The 14,359-nt window shown below is 46.8% G+C and overlaps 1 protein-coding gene across 1 annotated transcript in view; it reads right to left on the reverse strand.

Annotated features, from left to right (window-relative positions):
• The window catches only part of LOC146833577 (cytochrome P450 2D15-like), a 370,438-nt gene that overhangs the window by 47,606 nt on the left and 308,473 nt on the right, over positions 1-14,359 (reverse strand). Inside the window, exon 7 of the mRNA XM_085601434.1 lies at positions 2,405-2,592. Within this exon, the coding sequence (XP_085457560.1) occupies positions 2,405-2,592 (188 nt within the window). The remainder of the gene's footprint in view (positions 1-2,404; positions 2,593-14,359) is intronic.

A 14,359-nucleotide genomic window follows, 5' to 3' on the forward strand; every position in this document is an offset into this window, starting at 1 on the left:
TGTAACACACCTGACAAGGATGATTTTTAAAAGAAGGGCCCATGGCGGTGTGCAAAGGGTTTAAGGACATTGGAGGTAGAAATGGGATTAGCGAGGAGGAAACAGAAAAGTGGGGTGAGGGAGGGACAAAACACGTTGTATGGAGGGAGGGAAGGGGAACAAAGGAGAAAAAGCTGCAGTAATAATAAGAGAAAACAAAGGAAAGGCAGGGGAGAATGGAGAGGGAGAGAGGGAACATGGAAGGGAAAGCAAGGCCAAAGAAGGGAGAAGGGAAAGAAAGGCCAAGGAAGGAAGAGAGGCGGGAGTGAGGAGAGTAGGAATGAGAGATTGGAATAGAAAGGAGAGATGTAAAAGCAGAGAGCTCACGTGCAAGGGAGGAAGGGGACACAGAATGGGCAGATCGAAGGACAACAAGCGAAGAAAGGGAAAATGGGGGACAAGGGAGTGTCATAGGAGTAGCAGTCGATAAAGAAGACTGGGAGCCAGTAGGAAGGACAGTAGCAGAGGTATAAAGCAAACAAAAAGGGAGAGAGGAGACAGGCAAAGGGGAGGAACAGAAATATTGTGAAGGGAAGAGAGCACTCGGAGAAGAGGAAAGGCAGATAAATATTGTGGGAGTAAGAGAGCAGACTGGTTGGGGAGAAGAAGCTTTGTGGAAAGGAGACATCAGACAAGGATGGGAGAAAGGAGACACCTGCCTGTATCTACTGGTCAATGATATATGCTTTGAGAAGGAATAGGATTCACCAAGTTACTCTACTGAAATTGGAACCTGTAACTTACAAGTTATCCACAGTTACATTTGTAAGTTACGTATACGTCTCTATTCTTAAATCCACTGGTACTTCCCTTGGCAGGTAATATAAATGGAATAGTGAATATTAAATATACTTACCTTACCATGTAATGGTAGATCCATGTAGTGGATGCAATATTATTACCAAGCGATGTATCGCATGTGATACAGTAACCCATCACTAATAACTTAGCAAGCTATAATAATGGAATGTAAAGCTGTGACCGGCAGGTTGTGCGTAGATGAACATATCTTCTGACTGTCCATGTTTAGGAAAGAGGTTCCAGATTTAGAGATCCAGAACGGGCTGTCTCAATGTTTCTCGTATCCGACCCCCTCTGTTTGCAAAGTTATCAAATGATTTTGTTTCATACATGGAGCCTTCAATCCATTACGGCTATATACAAAAACCATTTACCAGGCCAGAATATTTTGGCCGATGTTTCCATTGGGGAAAAAAGAATAAACTATAAGTCCCAAGCCTTGTGCTGTTCTTCCCCTAATGTCTCTCATAACAAACCCCAAACCTTTGGAGAAGCCGAACTGTGGTTTGATAGAGGTATTTGTGTTACAAGCTACTAAGAGGTGGCAGGTAGAGAGGGCCAAAGCTCTCTCTCTTTTATGTATATATGTAGCATTTCTATAACCCAAACCAGCCAAAAGGCAGCAGAGCAATGTACACTATCAAAGACAGACATGTCAACGAGGTATGGCACAGGTAGTTAGTTTTCTGACTGTTAATGCACTGTGGTGTAGTGTTCTTTAAAGAGGTGAGGCTTCTGCTCTTGCCTACATTGGAGCAGAGTAGGGACGGGCCTGATGGAAACTGGGATGTTTCTCCAGGCCCTGGGTGCATGAAAAGGCTTTCTGACTTTAAAAAGTTTTTTTTTTACCCTTTTTAGTCTAGAGTCTGATGGTGCTCTGGCTGCGGGTGTGCTGAGAGCTCCAGAGATGGTGAACGCTTGTCTGCAGGATAAGCTGGGGCCGACCGTCGTGATGGCTTTGTAAATGATGAAGCTGATTTAAAGATAATGTTGGCCTCTGGGGGAAGCTAATGGCGTTCCATCAAGATGGGGAGAATTTATCAACTTTCTTCGCTCTCTTAAAGTGAGGCAAAATACATTGAAACTTTCACCTGGAAGTGCTGCTTGAAATGGCTTTCCATGCATAAACAGATGCAAGCATTTAAAATAGGGATAATAGGGATAAAACACCAAGAATAGAGAACAGAGGAAACAACTTGATTCAAAACATTTGCGTAATGAGAACAACAAGTACAGATCATGATAAACAGACATGACAGTGCCCCTTAGGCATTCCCTGGGGCTGGGAGTTGTCATTGATACCAACAAGCCGGGGAGTAGTCTGTAATTTGACCCACAGTTTAGCGCAGTCATAATATCATCTGGGACAAAGAAGAACTTAATATCTTCCAGGAATTGGAGTAGTCATCAAATGCCCTTTTAGGAGATATTAAGATCACCTTAGCTGGAAACAGTCATTATTTTCATCTGGGATAGAAGCAGTGTTTTATTTCACCTGGGGCTGGGAGTAATCATAAAGATTTGGGGTGGTCGGATATAAGAATAAACTGTAGACGTTGCTTACCTTAGGGATAAAGAATCCTTGGATCTCTGTGTCACGGCACGTCATGTGTGGCAGTGACAGTGGAACGATATCTCCACAGCGTTGGATCTCATGGATGACAGCATTGGTGAAGGGTAAGTTGATCTGATCCTCCATTTTGGGCTTTCTACCTCGTCCAATCACTGTGTCAATCTCTTTGTGTACCTGACCTAGAAACAAGAGGGATGCTTTTTACAACTGTCGAATCCCAGTCTTCACTCAGCAACAAGTCCAAGAACTTCAACTGACCAATTCCCACTGAGCCACATCAAAGCAGAGGTGTGCTGTTGTACAACAAACTCCTCACAAACAAATCCCATTATTTTAAACTCTGAGATAAGCCAAGCATTGTCAAAGCTAAAATTTCTGAATTTTGCTTTATTTTTATGTGCTTTTTCACCAGCTCTGTATGTTGTCAAGTATTTTGTATTGATCCGGAATTTTATGTCTAGTAAGTTCCTAAGTGCTTTTAAATATTTTTCTACTTTTCGATCCGGCATAATTGCTGAATTTAGGCGAGCAGTTTTACGAGACATGACAAGACGGTGGTCCCCGTTAGGTTTGGTTTGTTATCTTCGCCATTCTAGGGATGGTTTCAGACGGGGAGGAGAGTCAGCGGTCTAGTATGCAGGCAGCCATTATAGAGTTAAACGCTGGTGCAGTGCGTCCACACTGCTAGCATGCCAAAATAAGAACATCTGCCCCCATCTGCACTAGGATGTCACCTGTCGCTAGGACCCCTGCCAGATTTGAATCCGGTAGATATACTTTTATTATGTATTCTAGGGAGCCCTTGCTCACTATAACCCTAAATGCTCAAAACAAAAAGAACTGCTATCATGCTCCTGGTACGATATTCTGCCCTTTCTCTTGTGATAGTTGCAGGTGGTTCTGTACAAACCACGAAGGGCCTAGGGAGCCCTTGAAAGGGTCCCAGAGATAAAGCTCATTTGTGAGATGACATGCTGGAGGGTGCCCCTATAGGAAGTATGCCTCTGAACCTTGCATGGAGCTTAGGGGAGGGGACCTCTCAATTAACTGTCTCTATTTTAACTCTAGATCCCTTATAAAACATTGTATGGAGTTGTGGGATACTATTTATAGTTTGAGGCTTGATTTAGCATTATCACAGAAACATGGCTTAATAGTTTCACCACCATGGATCTAGCTATGGTGGTACTGGTCTGCTACAGTATGTTAAAGCGTAACCGCAATGGAAGGAAAGGTGGGGGAGTGGCCATCATTTATAGGGATGTGTTTGAGTGTATTAAGCTGAATGACTCCTTGATGGAATTTTACGAAGTTATGATTTTCCTACTATCATTTAATGCTGCTTCCACATTAAGAGGAGCATTAACTGTGGGCATAGGTTGGGATGGGAGGGGGGGGGGTTGGGGTCTGATGTTTGCAGACCAGGGTAGTGGGAGGAAATTGCAGTAAAGGTGCTTATGTGTTTCATATTAGTACGAAGTCGCCTTTCTTGATTGACCCTTGTACTGTACAAAACAATAAAGTTTGTTGTTAAAAAAAAAAGAGGAGCATTAACTGACTGCCCCCTGCTGGCAGCGAAGTTTTCTGTGGCGATATCACCAAACATACTAAAGTTTGCCCACTTTCTTCTTATTGGAGATTTTAATCTTCACTATGACGCTAAGTTCGAATTTTTAATGGAAATTTGGAGAATGAGATGCAGATTTTACTACTCACTGGAAAGATAAAAGGTCCCACCCGTACTGCAGGCCACAAGCTTGAATTACTATTTAGTAACTTGAACACAGTGAAAATGCAGTCAGAAGACCCTATCACCTAGTCGGACCACTCCATGATTAAATTCTATATCTCATTGCTGGGTGGTCTTCCGTCCAGTTGTAGGCTGGCTCCAGTAATGTGGAGATCACTGAGGAGAGTTAACAACACATATTTTTGTTGTAATTTCAACCCTCATGAGGTCAGAGAGATTATCTCGGTGGAGACACCAGTATATTAATTTGTGGGTACTTTGGCCAAGGCCATCGATGTCTGCTCCCCTCTGAAGGAGACAAATTGCTCTAGTTGATCGATATCGGCAAAGTGGTACACGGCAGAGTTGAGAAAGAGAAAAGAGAAGTGCAAGTCATTAGAGGTCCGCTGGCAGTCCACTAAAACTCCTGTGGACTTGGCCATTTTCAAGGAAGCACTCCAAATTTAAAATAAGCAGCTTAAACAGGCTAAGAAACAGTGTTTTGTCAGGAGTAATAAGGAAAACAGTGGATCTTCTAAAGAATTGCTTATAAATGTTCAGGAGTCGACTCATCCAAGTGGTGGCGAACCAGACAGCTAGAGACCCAGTTTCATTTTGTGAGATTTGGCCTAGTTTTCAGTGACAAAATGGAGACCATTTATTCAGGCTTTGCAACCCAGCCTTTTATTGGGTGAAATCTGTATAACGACATTAGCCCTCACCCTTCTTCTTTAACCAACTGGGGCCCGTTCTCTGAATTAACCAACTGGATGGTGGAAGACACTATGTTAAAGGTGAAGAAGGGCTCTCCATTAGATACCGCCTTGCCCTTACTGTCAGTCCTCATCGACGAGTACTTGTGAATAAATCACTGAAGGAAGAGGATTATCCAGAGACCTGGAAGCATGCTCTAGTTCTTCCACTGCTGAAGAAAGCAAATGCAGACACTTTCAATTTGTCTTATTATCGTCCCATCTCTCTTATTTGGCAAATTGTGAGGAAACAGGCTTTTTGCAGGTCCCCACCTTTTGGCCTCATTTGGATACGAACTGCTGGTTTGTAGACTCAGAGTGCAGTGAGGCCTGTTAAGCAGTCCTCATTGCCAGTGTTCTAACCCATCACAAAATGTATGTTGAATTGTCTACCCCCAGTTGGCATAGCTGACTTACTTATAAGTCCCTAGTATATGGTACCAAGGGTAACCAGGGCATGTAAGTTAGAATGTCCACCCAGGGCTGCAGCACTGATTGTTCCATCCTGCCTGTGACAAAGTACAAAATGGCTCCCGGTCTGCCGCTGCAGCCTGGAAGAGCAGTTTTAAAACTGCTAGTTCGATTTTGCCAATTAAACAAATGGCAAAGCCCCCACATTTCCTTAACAATATATATGTCTCCTCTAGGGAAGGCCTATCGAGGCAGGGAGCAGTACGTTAGGAAGTAAGACATATACTTTAAATTGTCACTGTGCTGTGTGTGTGCTGTGGAAAGGTTATTAGCCCCATTGGCTCATACAGAGTTACCGGCTGACCTCTGAGTTCTGAATGGAACTACTAAAATGGGTACTTCAAGGTGTCAAATTAATTGTGGCATTAAACCTGACTTTATGCTTAAGTTCAATTTAATGTCGCTTTTAAGGGGAGGCAACTTCTAAAAAGTTGCCACTCGGTCACAGTTCTGTCCAGTGGCCTCACTCAGTTGCTGGCCACCAAACAGCCTTCTTTCCTCCGGAACAACTCCCAGGCTCAGTATAATAGCGGCCTGGCATAGAGGGAGGTGTCACCTTCCCCTTGCATTAAGCCAAACAGGGTGTTCGCTCAAAAGGCAAGCTTCAAAGTGGAAGCCGCCTTTGCTGGGCAAATGGCGATCAGATTCGTAGAGGACTGCCTCTTTGTTTAGGTAGACAGGCTGGCAGCAGGATCAGAGAGGGGACACCGGTTGCTGAACCAGTTTTCAAGTGGGTGTGTAGCCCACAAGTAGCCAGACCTCTAGGGTGGGCTACCAAGCTCCTAACAATCAAGGAAGGTTTAAGACATCTTGGGAGAGGGCAGAATGGTGCACCCTGGGATTGCTAGATGCCACACATAGCCGGAAGTCATCACATTGCAGAAGGGATCCTGGTAGGCCATTGGCTAGTGACCACATCATCCCTCAGGGTATTTTCCTGGTATAAATATGGCACTCCTGGCACCCTGAACCGCAAATAACAATGACATTGGAGAAAGGACCAAAGAAGAACTGCACTGCTGACCCCTGGACCGACTACTGGACTGCAGCTGCCACACCTTGAGATAGCAAAGAGAGACCTGGGCCTGTGGCTTCTGGCGCATGGAAAAGTCACTCCTGAGCCCCAAACCAAAGACGTGACTCCCAGGGTCAGTCCGCTGACCCCCTGGAACCAGCACCAGTGCCATCAAAGCTAAATTAGCATATTCCAGTAAGTCAATAGCCACGTTCTTTGAATCAAAGCTGACGAGCAACCCAAGAGACCAATCCTCGACGAGTCTGCTGGACCCGGGATTGTCATCTGAGTCTAGATTGGTCCCCAAAGACAGACACCAGCCTTCACCAAAGGAAACCGCTGAGCCCACTGTGTATGGAGATCTGTAGCCCAGCTGCAGCTGGCCATAATACTGCCTTAAGACGACTTTAAGGAACACTAAGCCCTGTTGCCAAAATTAACCAGTGGACCGAGAAACAACTTTAAGGACACCCCACTTGACCACACAGCACCCCGAGTATCCTTCAGCATCCTGCATTCCCAGCAACAGGACCACTCCTTTGATGTCCATGGCAGTCTTGATGTAAAGTGTGGAACTGGACTTGAGACTGCTTTGGTGACCAAGTAACTGTCCTAACATTCGGTATTGCCCCACTTGACCATCTCCCTGTTGCAATTGGTTGCCCAACTCTGGCTGGAGAAGCCAAACACAACTCTTACAAACTTTTCAAACTTTACAGTTCCAACGCTACTTTGCTCTATTGACTTAACAGCTGAGATTTAAGTTTTCTCTAAAAACCCATATCTCCGGAGCCCACTGGTGGATGTTTCTCATCTTGGCGTCTAAAAATTCATAAAAATATAATCTATGTTTATGAATTGGGGTCAGATTTGTTTCGTGAAGCCTGCCTTCCTTATTTTGTGGTTTGTTACTTCTAAATGGTTTACCCTAGTTCCTTTGTTTAAGCCTTACTGCTAGAAGCTAGAGTTGAGCTAAAGGTTTTACAAATTAGTCTGACTGGATCCTGGGCCTTCTGTATTCGACACTGTTTCCCATAATCTATTGCTGCATGACATCAGCTTTTATTCAACCACCTTGCAATGGTTTTGCTCTCTTTTGAGCAATAGGTCTAAGTCTGTACAGCCACTGTCTTTTAAGTTCAAGCCAAGGGTTGAAAACTGTGGTGTTCCTCAGTGTTTGTCCTTGAGCCCTACTTTCGTCCCTGAGCCCTACTTTGTTAAATGTTTGTATGTCACCTCTGGCGGGTATTGTTAGAGCCTGGGTGTTAGACCTGTCAGCCCTTTGGGTGGTCCCTCCTCATAATTATTTATTTTGTTCCACTTTTGCCTCAAACCCTGTTATACTTTTTCCTTTTTGGGAACCACCAGACTTTTTAGTGTTGATGCATGGTCAGGGAGCCATTTTCCCTACCCCTGGAACTTCTGTCTGAGGGCCTGAGACACAAAATAGTGGCCACCCATTGTCACCTGTGACATCATCAGAACCCACTGGAGATTTCTAGAACCTTCCGTAACATTCTGGAACCCTGTGACAGGGAGAGGCAGTTTAGAATGTTGGGAGGCCATCTCAGAGTGGCAGTTGGCATCTGACTAGAGAGGAGAGAGGACCAGTTCAGAAAGAGGTCGGAGTAAGGCAGCAGGGGTGGAAACCAGTGCTTGGAGTGGGGTCCAGAAACCCACCCTTGATGCTAGTCCCTACTGACCAAGCCCAGCCTAGAGCCCTGTGTGGGACCAAGACCAGAAAAACCATCTTAAGGACCTAAATATTGTGAAGAGGCCTTAAAGAAGAAGACCAGCAAGCTCCTGACCTGTTTAGCGGTGTCCTCCTGGAGTCCTGACGTCGAGAAGCCTGGAGACCTGAGGCCTGAGGTGGAGAAGCGGCGCTGACAGAAAGCAGACGTCGTACCCGGAGCCGTCGGAGGTCGAGAGTGGGCGCCGACGGAGGTCGTGGAGAGACACCGGAGGTCGAGTAAGGAGTCACCTGAGGTCGAGGTGAAGCGCGCCGGAGGTCGGGAGTGGAGATCGCACTCCGGAGTCGCCGGAGATCGAGGTGAAGCGCGCCGGAGGTCGGGAGTGGAGATCGCACTCCGGAGACGCCGGAATCTGAGGTGAAGCGTGCCGGAGGTCGGGAGTGGAGGTCGCACTCCGGAGACACCCGGAAGCGGGGAGACCGTGACCCTGTGACGCCGGAAGGCGACATCGAGCCGGAGCAGCCCAGCGACATCGAGCCGAGGCCGCCCAGCGACATCGATCCGGAACAGCCCAGCGACATCGATCCGGAGCCGCCCAGCGACATCGAACCGAGGCCGCCCAGCGACATCGGACCGGAGCCGCCCAGCGACGTCGACCCAACGAGCGGAGCCGATCATCGTGAAAAGGGCAGTAAGTGGTAGAAAGGGCATCTGAGGCCCTGTGGAGCCCTAAAAGACCATTCTAGGGGCTAGAGGGGTGTTAGAACCAGCCTGGGAGTGCCAGGGGTGAACTGAGACTGGTGCAGTGACCTCTGTGAGGGGTTGTGTATTTTGGGAGAACCAGATCCTTAGGTTACCCTTATTCTACCTCAGTTCAGGCCCAGCCTTTACCAATCTAGGTGGGACACCCCCCATGTCATCCAAATGACCACAAGCTGTATTTGGGCATAGTAAAACCAAACTACCTCAGGAAAGTGATGTGAACTGTAATTGTCATTAATTGTGTTATTTAAGTTATTGAAGGTGCTTTATTTATTGACTGTATTTATTGTCTGACTGTATTTATTCCTGCATTGTATGTATTGTCTGACAGTATTTATTAGCGATTTGTATTTATTGCACCCCTATTTATTCCTTGCTTATTTATGACCTGATCCTATTTATTGAAACCCCACTGTGGTATTATTTATTTGACCTGCTATTTTCAAGAAAAGTCTTATGGTACTGTATTTATTTTATGAACCCTGCAACTAAGAGAAAATAAGATAAAGACAAACTACTTTCTTTCATAATTTTTACGGTGTAGTGTCGTTTTTGGAACGGATGAACGCATGGTTATTGTGAGGGTGTGACGTACGCTTAACACGGTGCCTGACCCCCGACCGCTCGAGCCAAGCTACCATTGTGCTGGGAACCTGGTGACGGCTAACCCGGTTGCCCGGTTTCCAACATAAAATTGGTGTTCAGTGGTGGGATTGAGCTGTGCTTGCGTCTACTCGACAATAACTGTGGGTAGTCCATAGGCCTACACCGGGAGTTTTCTCCAAGCGGACTTCCTAATTTTGAGTTTTGTTTTTTCCAAATTTACTTCTGGTGGTGGGAGGAGGTATTACAAAAGGTACCCCCCTGCATAGATTCTGTAAGCAACTGTCTTCAATCCTGAGTGGGCAAAATGGAGTTTGTATTAGAGAATGTGGAAACTTATACTGTGGCCCAACTCAGAGAGTTTTGTGAGCGAGAGGGGGTGTTTTGTCCCCAAGGTGCAAAGAAGGGTGAGCTCCAGACCAGCTTAAGGGCTTGGGGGGAGGCACGACGAGAAAGTAAGGTTGAGAAGGAGGACAGGGATGGAGAGCCTGACAGCGAGGGGGCTGGTTTGTACCAACCTGAGGTGGGGAACCTAGTAGAGGGGCCCAGAACACTTTCAAGGAAGGGCAGCAGTGTCTCTAGCAACGGCTTATTAGAAGCAGAATTCACTGACCGGAGGGAGAGAAAAGACAGCTCACATGGGATTTGGCGAAGCTGGAGAACGAAAAGGAGGAACGGAGGATGGCTCACGAGTTGAGGCTCAGGGAGATAGATCTCCAGATCCTACGGGTCGGGGCACACCCTGTTCCTAATGGTGGCAGCGAAGAAAGAGAAATCACCAGGGAATCCAAACCCTATCTGCCAAAAGACATAGTAGCTAGTTATAGTGCGGGTGATGATATCGCCAAGTGGCTAGCGGCCTATGAGATCTCATTAAGAGTCCATGGGGTTCCAGAGAAGTATTGGGGAGGGGGATTGTATAAATACATGCCTCCAGCTGGTAGGGATACATTATTGGCCCTGGAGCAGGATGAGCAGACCCACTACCCCACCATGAAAGTGGCGCTCGTGAGGAAGTTTGGACTAACACCCGAGAAGTATAGACAGAAGTTCCAGGGTAGCCACAAACTGGGCACACAGAATTGGGTGGATTTCCTGGACTATGCAAAGAAGGCACTAGAGGGTTGGATACAGGGCAGTGAGGTGAGGAACTACGAGGGGTTGTTTGATTTAATGTTGAAGGAACACCTGCTCGAAAAATGTTTCCCTGAACTGCGTCAACACCTGGTGGATAGCAAGCTGACCAATCCCCGGAAGCTTGCTGAGGAGGCGGACATTTGGGCTAGTACCCGGGTGTCCACAAGGGGGACTGGAGGGGACTCTCAAAAGACCGGACAGGGCGCCCCCCAGAAGAAAGAGGGAGGGGAAAAGAAAACGGAGTTCTCTAAAGGCCCCCAAAATAGTTCCCAAGGGAAGGGAACAGGATTCACCCCTAGGGCTAACCCACCCAGAAACCCTAATCCTGGCCAGAGTCAGCAGCCAAGGGTTGTCCATTGCTACGAGTGCGGTGGTGTCGGACACTATAAGGGAGATGTGAAGTGCCCGAAAAGACCACCCCCTCCCATCGGAGGAAAGGCCCCCGGAGTAGCTAGTGTAGTGCTCGGGGAGGAGATGCCCTTAGGTAAGGGAAGGGAGTGGGCGGGTGTCATCTGAGGCCCTGTGGAGCCCTAAAAGACCATTCTAGGGGCTAGAGGGGTGTTAGAACCAGCCTGGGAGTGCCAGGGGTGAACTGAGACTGGTGCAGTGACCTCTGTGAGGGGTTGTGTATTTTGGGAGAACCAGATCCTTAGGTTACCCTTATTCTACCTCAGTTCAGGCCCAGCCTTTACCAATCTAGGTGGGACACCCCCCATGTCATCCAAATGACCACAAGCTGTATTTGGGCATAGTAAAACCAAACTACCTCAGGAAAGTGATGTGAACTGTAATTGTCATTAATTGTGTTATTTAAGTTATTGAAGGTGCTTTATTTATTGACTGTATTTATTGTCTGACTGTATTTATTCCTGCATTGTATGTATTGTCTGACAGTATTTATTAGCGATTTGTATTTATTGCACCCCTATTTATTCCTTGCTTATTTATGACCTGATCCTATTTATTGAAACCCCACTGTGGTATTATTTATTTGACCTGCTATTTTCAAGAAAAGTCTTATGGTACTGTATTTATTTTATGAACCCTGCAACTAAGAGAAAATAAGATAAAGACAAACTACTTTCTTTCATAATTTTTACGGTGTAGTGTCGTTTTTGGAACGGATGAACGCATGGTTATTGTGAGGGTGTGACGTACGCTTAACACGGTGCCTGACCCCCGACCGCTCGAGCCAAGCTACCATTGTGCTGGGAACCTGGTGACGGCTAACCCGGTTGCCCGGTTTCCAACATAAAATTGGTGTTCAGTGGTGGGATTGAGCTGTGCTTGCGTCTACTCGACAATAACTGTGGGTAGTCCATAGGCCTACACCGGGAGTTTTCTCCAAGCGGACTTCCTAATTTTGAGTTTTGTTTTTTCCAAATTTACTTCTGGTGGTGGGAGGAGGTATTACAAAAGGTACCCCCCTGCATAGATTCTGTAAGCAACTGTCTTCAATCCTGAGTGGGCAAAATGGAGTTTGTATTAGAGAATGTGGAAACTTATACTGTGGCCCAACTCAGAGAGTTTTGTGAGCGAGAGGGGGTGTTTTGTCCCCAAGGTGCAAAGAAGGGTGAGCTCCAGACCAGCTTAAGGGCTTGGGGGGAGGCACGACGAGAAAGTAAGGTTGAGAAGGAGGACAGGGATGGAGAGCCTGACAGCGAGGGGGCTGGTTTGTACCAACCTGAGGTGGGGAACCTAGTAGAGGGGCCCAGAACACTTTCAAGGAAGGGCAGCAGTGTCTCTAGCAACGGCTTATTAGAAGCAGAATTCACTGACCGGAGGGAGAGAAAAGACAGCTCACATGGGATTTGGCGAAGCTGGAGAACGAAAAGGAGGAACGGAGGATGGCTCACGAGTTGAGGCTCAGGGAGATAGATCTCCAGATCCTACGGGTCGGGGCACACCCTGTTCCTAATGGTGGCAGCGAAGAAAGAGAAATCACCAGGGAATCCAAACCCTATCTGCCAAAAGACATAGTAGCTAGTTATAGTGCGGGTGATGATATCGCCAAGTGGCTAGCGGCCTATGAGATCTCATTAAGAGTCCATGGGGTTCCAGAGAAGTATTGGGGAGGGGGATTGTATAAATACATGCCTCCAGCTGGTAGGGATACATTATTGGCCCTGGAGCAGGATGAGCAGACCCACTACCCCACCATGAAAGTGGCGCTCATGAGGAAGTTTGGACTAACACCCGAGAAGTATAGACAGAAGTTCCGGGGTAGCCACAAACTGGGCACACAGAATTGGGTGGATTTCCTGGACTATGCAAAGAAGGCACTAGAGGGTTGGATACAGGGCAGTGAGGTGAGGAACTACGAGGGGTTGTTTGATTTAATGTTGAAGGAACACCTGCTCGAAAAATGTTTCCCTGAACTGCGTCAACACCTGGTGGATAGCAAGCTGACCAATCCCCGGAAGCTTGCTGAGGAGGCGGACATTTGGGCTAGTACCCGGGTGTCCACAAGGGGGACTGGAGGGGACTCTCAAAAGACCGGACAGGGCACCCCCCAGAAGAAAGAGGGAGGGGAAAAGAAAACGGAGTTCTCTAAAGGCCCCCAAAATAGTTCCCAAGGGAAGGGAACAGGATTCACCCCTAGGGCTAACCCACCCAGAAACCCTAATCCTGGCCAGAGTCAGCAGCCAAGGGTTGTCCATTGCTACGAGTGCGGTGGTGTCGGACACTATAAGGGAGATGTGAAGTGCCCGAAAAGACCACCCCCTCCCATCGGAGGAAAGGCCCCCGGAGTAGCTAGTGTAGTGCTCGGGGAGGAGATGCCCTTAGGTAAGGGAAGGGAGTGGGCGGGTGTCATCTGAGGCCCTGTGGAGCCCTAAAAGACCATTCTAGGGGCTAGAGGGGTGTTAGAACCAGCCTGGGAGTGCCAGGGGTGAACTGAGACTGGTGCAGTGACCTCTGTGAGGGGTTGTGTATTTTGGGAGAACCAGATCCTTAGGTTACCCTTATTCTACCTCAGTTCAGGCCCAGCCTTTACCAATCTAGGTGGGACACCCCCCATGTCATCCAAATGACCACAAGCTGTATTTGGGCATAGTAAAACCAAACTACCTCAGGAAAGTGATGTGAACTGTAATTGTCATTAATTGTGTTATTTAAGTTATTGAAGGTGCTTTATTTATTGACTGTATTTATTGTCTGACTGTATTTATTCCTGCATTGTATGTATTGTCTGACAGTATTTATTAGCGATTTGTATTTATTGCACCCCTATTTATTCCTTGCTTATTTATGACCTGATCCTATTTATTGAAACCCCACTGTGGTATTATTTATTTGACCTGCTATTTTCAAGAAAAGTCTTATGGTACTGTATTTATTTTATGAACCCTGCAACTAAGAGAAAATAAGATAAAGACAAACTACTTTCTTTCATAATTTTTACGGTGTAGTGTCGTTTTTGGAACGGATGAACGCATGGTTATTGTGAGGGTGTGACGTACGCTTAACACGGTGCCTGACCCCCGACCGCTCGAGCCAAGCTACCATTGTGCTGGGAACCTGGTGACGGCTAACCCGGTTGCCCGGTTTCCAACATAAAATTGGTGTTCAGTGGTGGGATTGAGCTGTGCTTGCGTCTACTCGACAATAACTGTGGGTAGTCCATAGGCCTACACCGGGAGTTTTCTCCAAGCGGACTTCCTAATTTTGAGTTTTGTTTTTTCCAAATTTACTTCTGGTGGTGGGAGGAGGTATTACAAAAGGTACCCCCCTGCATAGATTCTGTAAGCAACTGTCTTCAATCCTGAGTGGGCAAAATGGAGTTTG

The sequence above is a fragment of the Triturus cristatus genome, chromosome 4_2 (genome assembly GCF_964204655.1).
Source record: "Triturus cristatus chromosome 4_2, aTriCri1.1, whole genome shotgun sequence".
In the NCBI taxonomy this organism is placed as follows: Eukaryota; Metazoa; Chordata; class Amphibia; order Caudata; family Salamandridae; genus Triturus; species Triturus cristatus.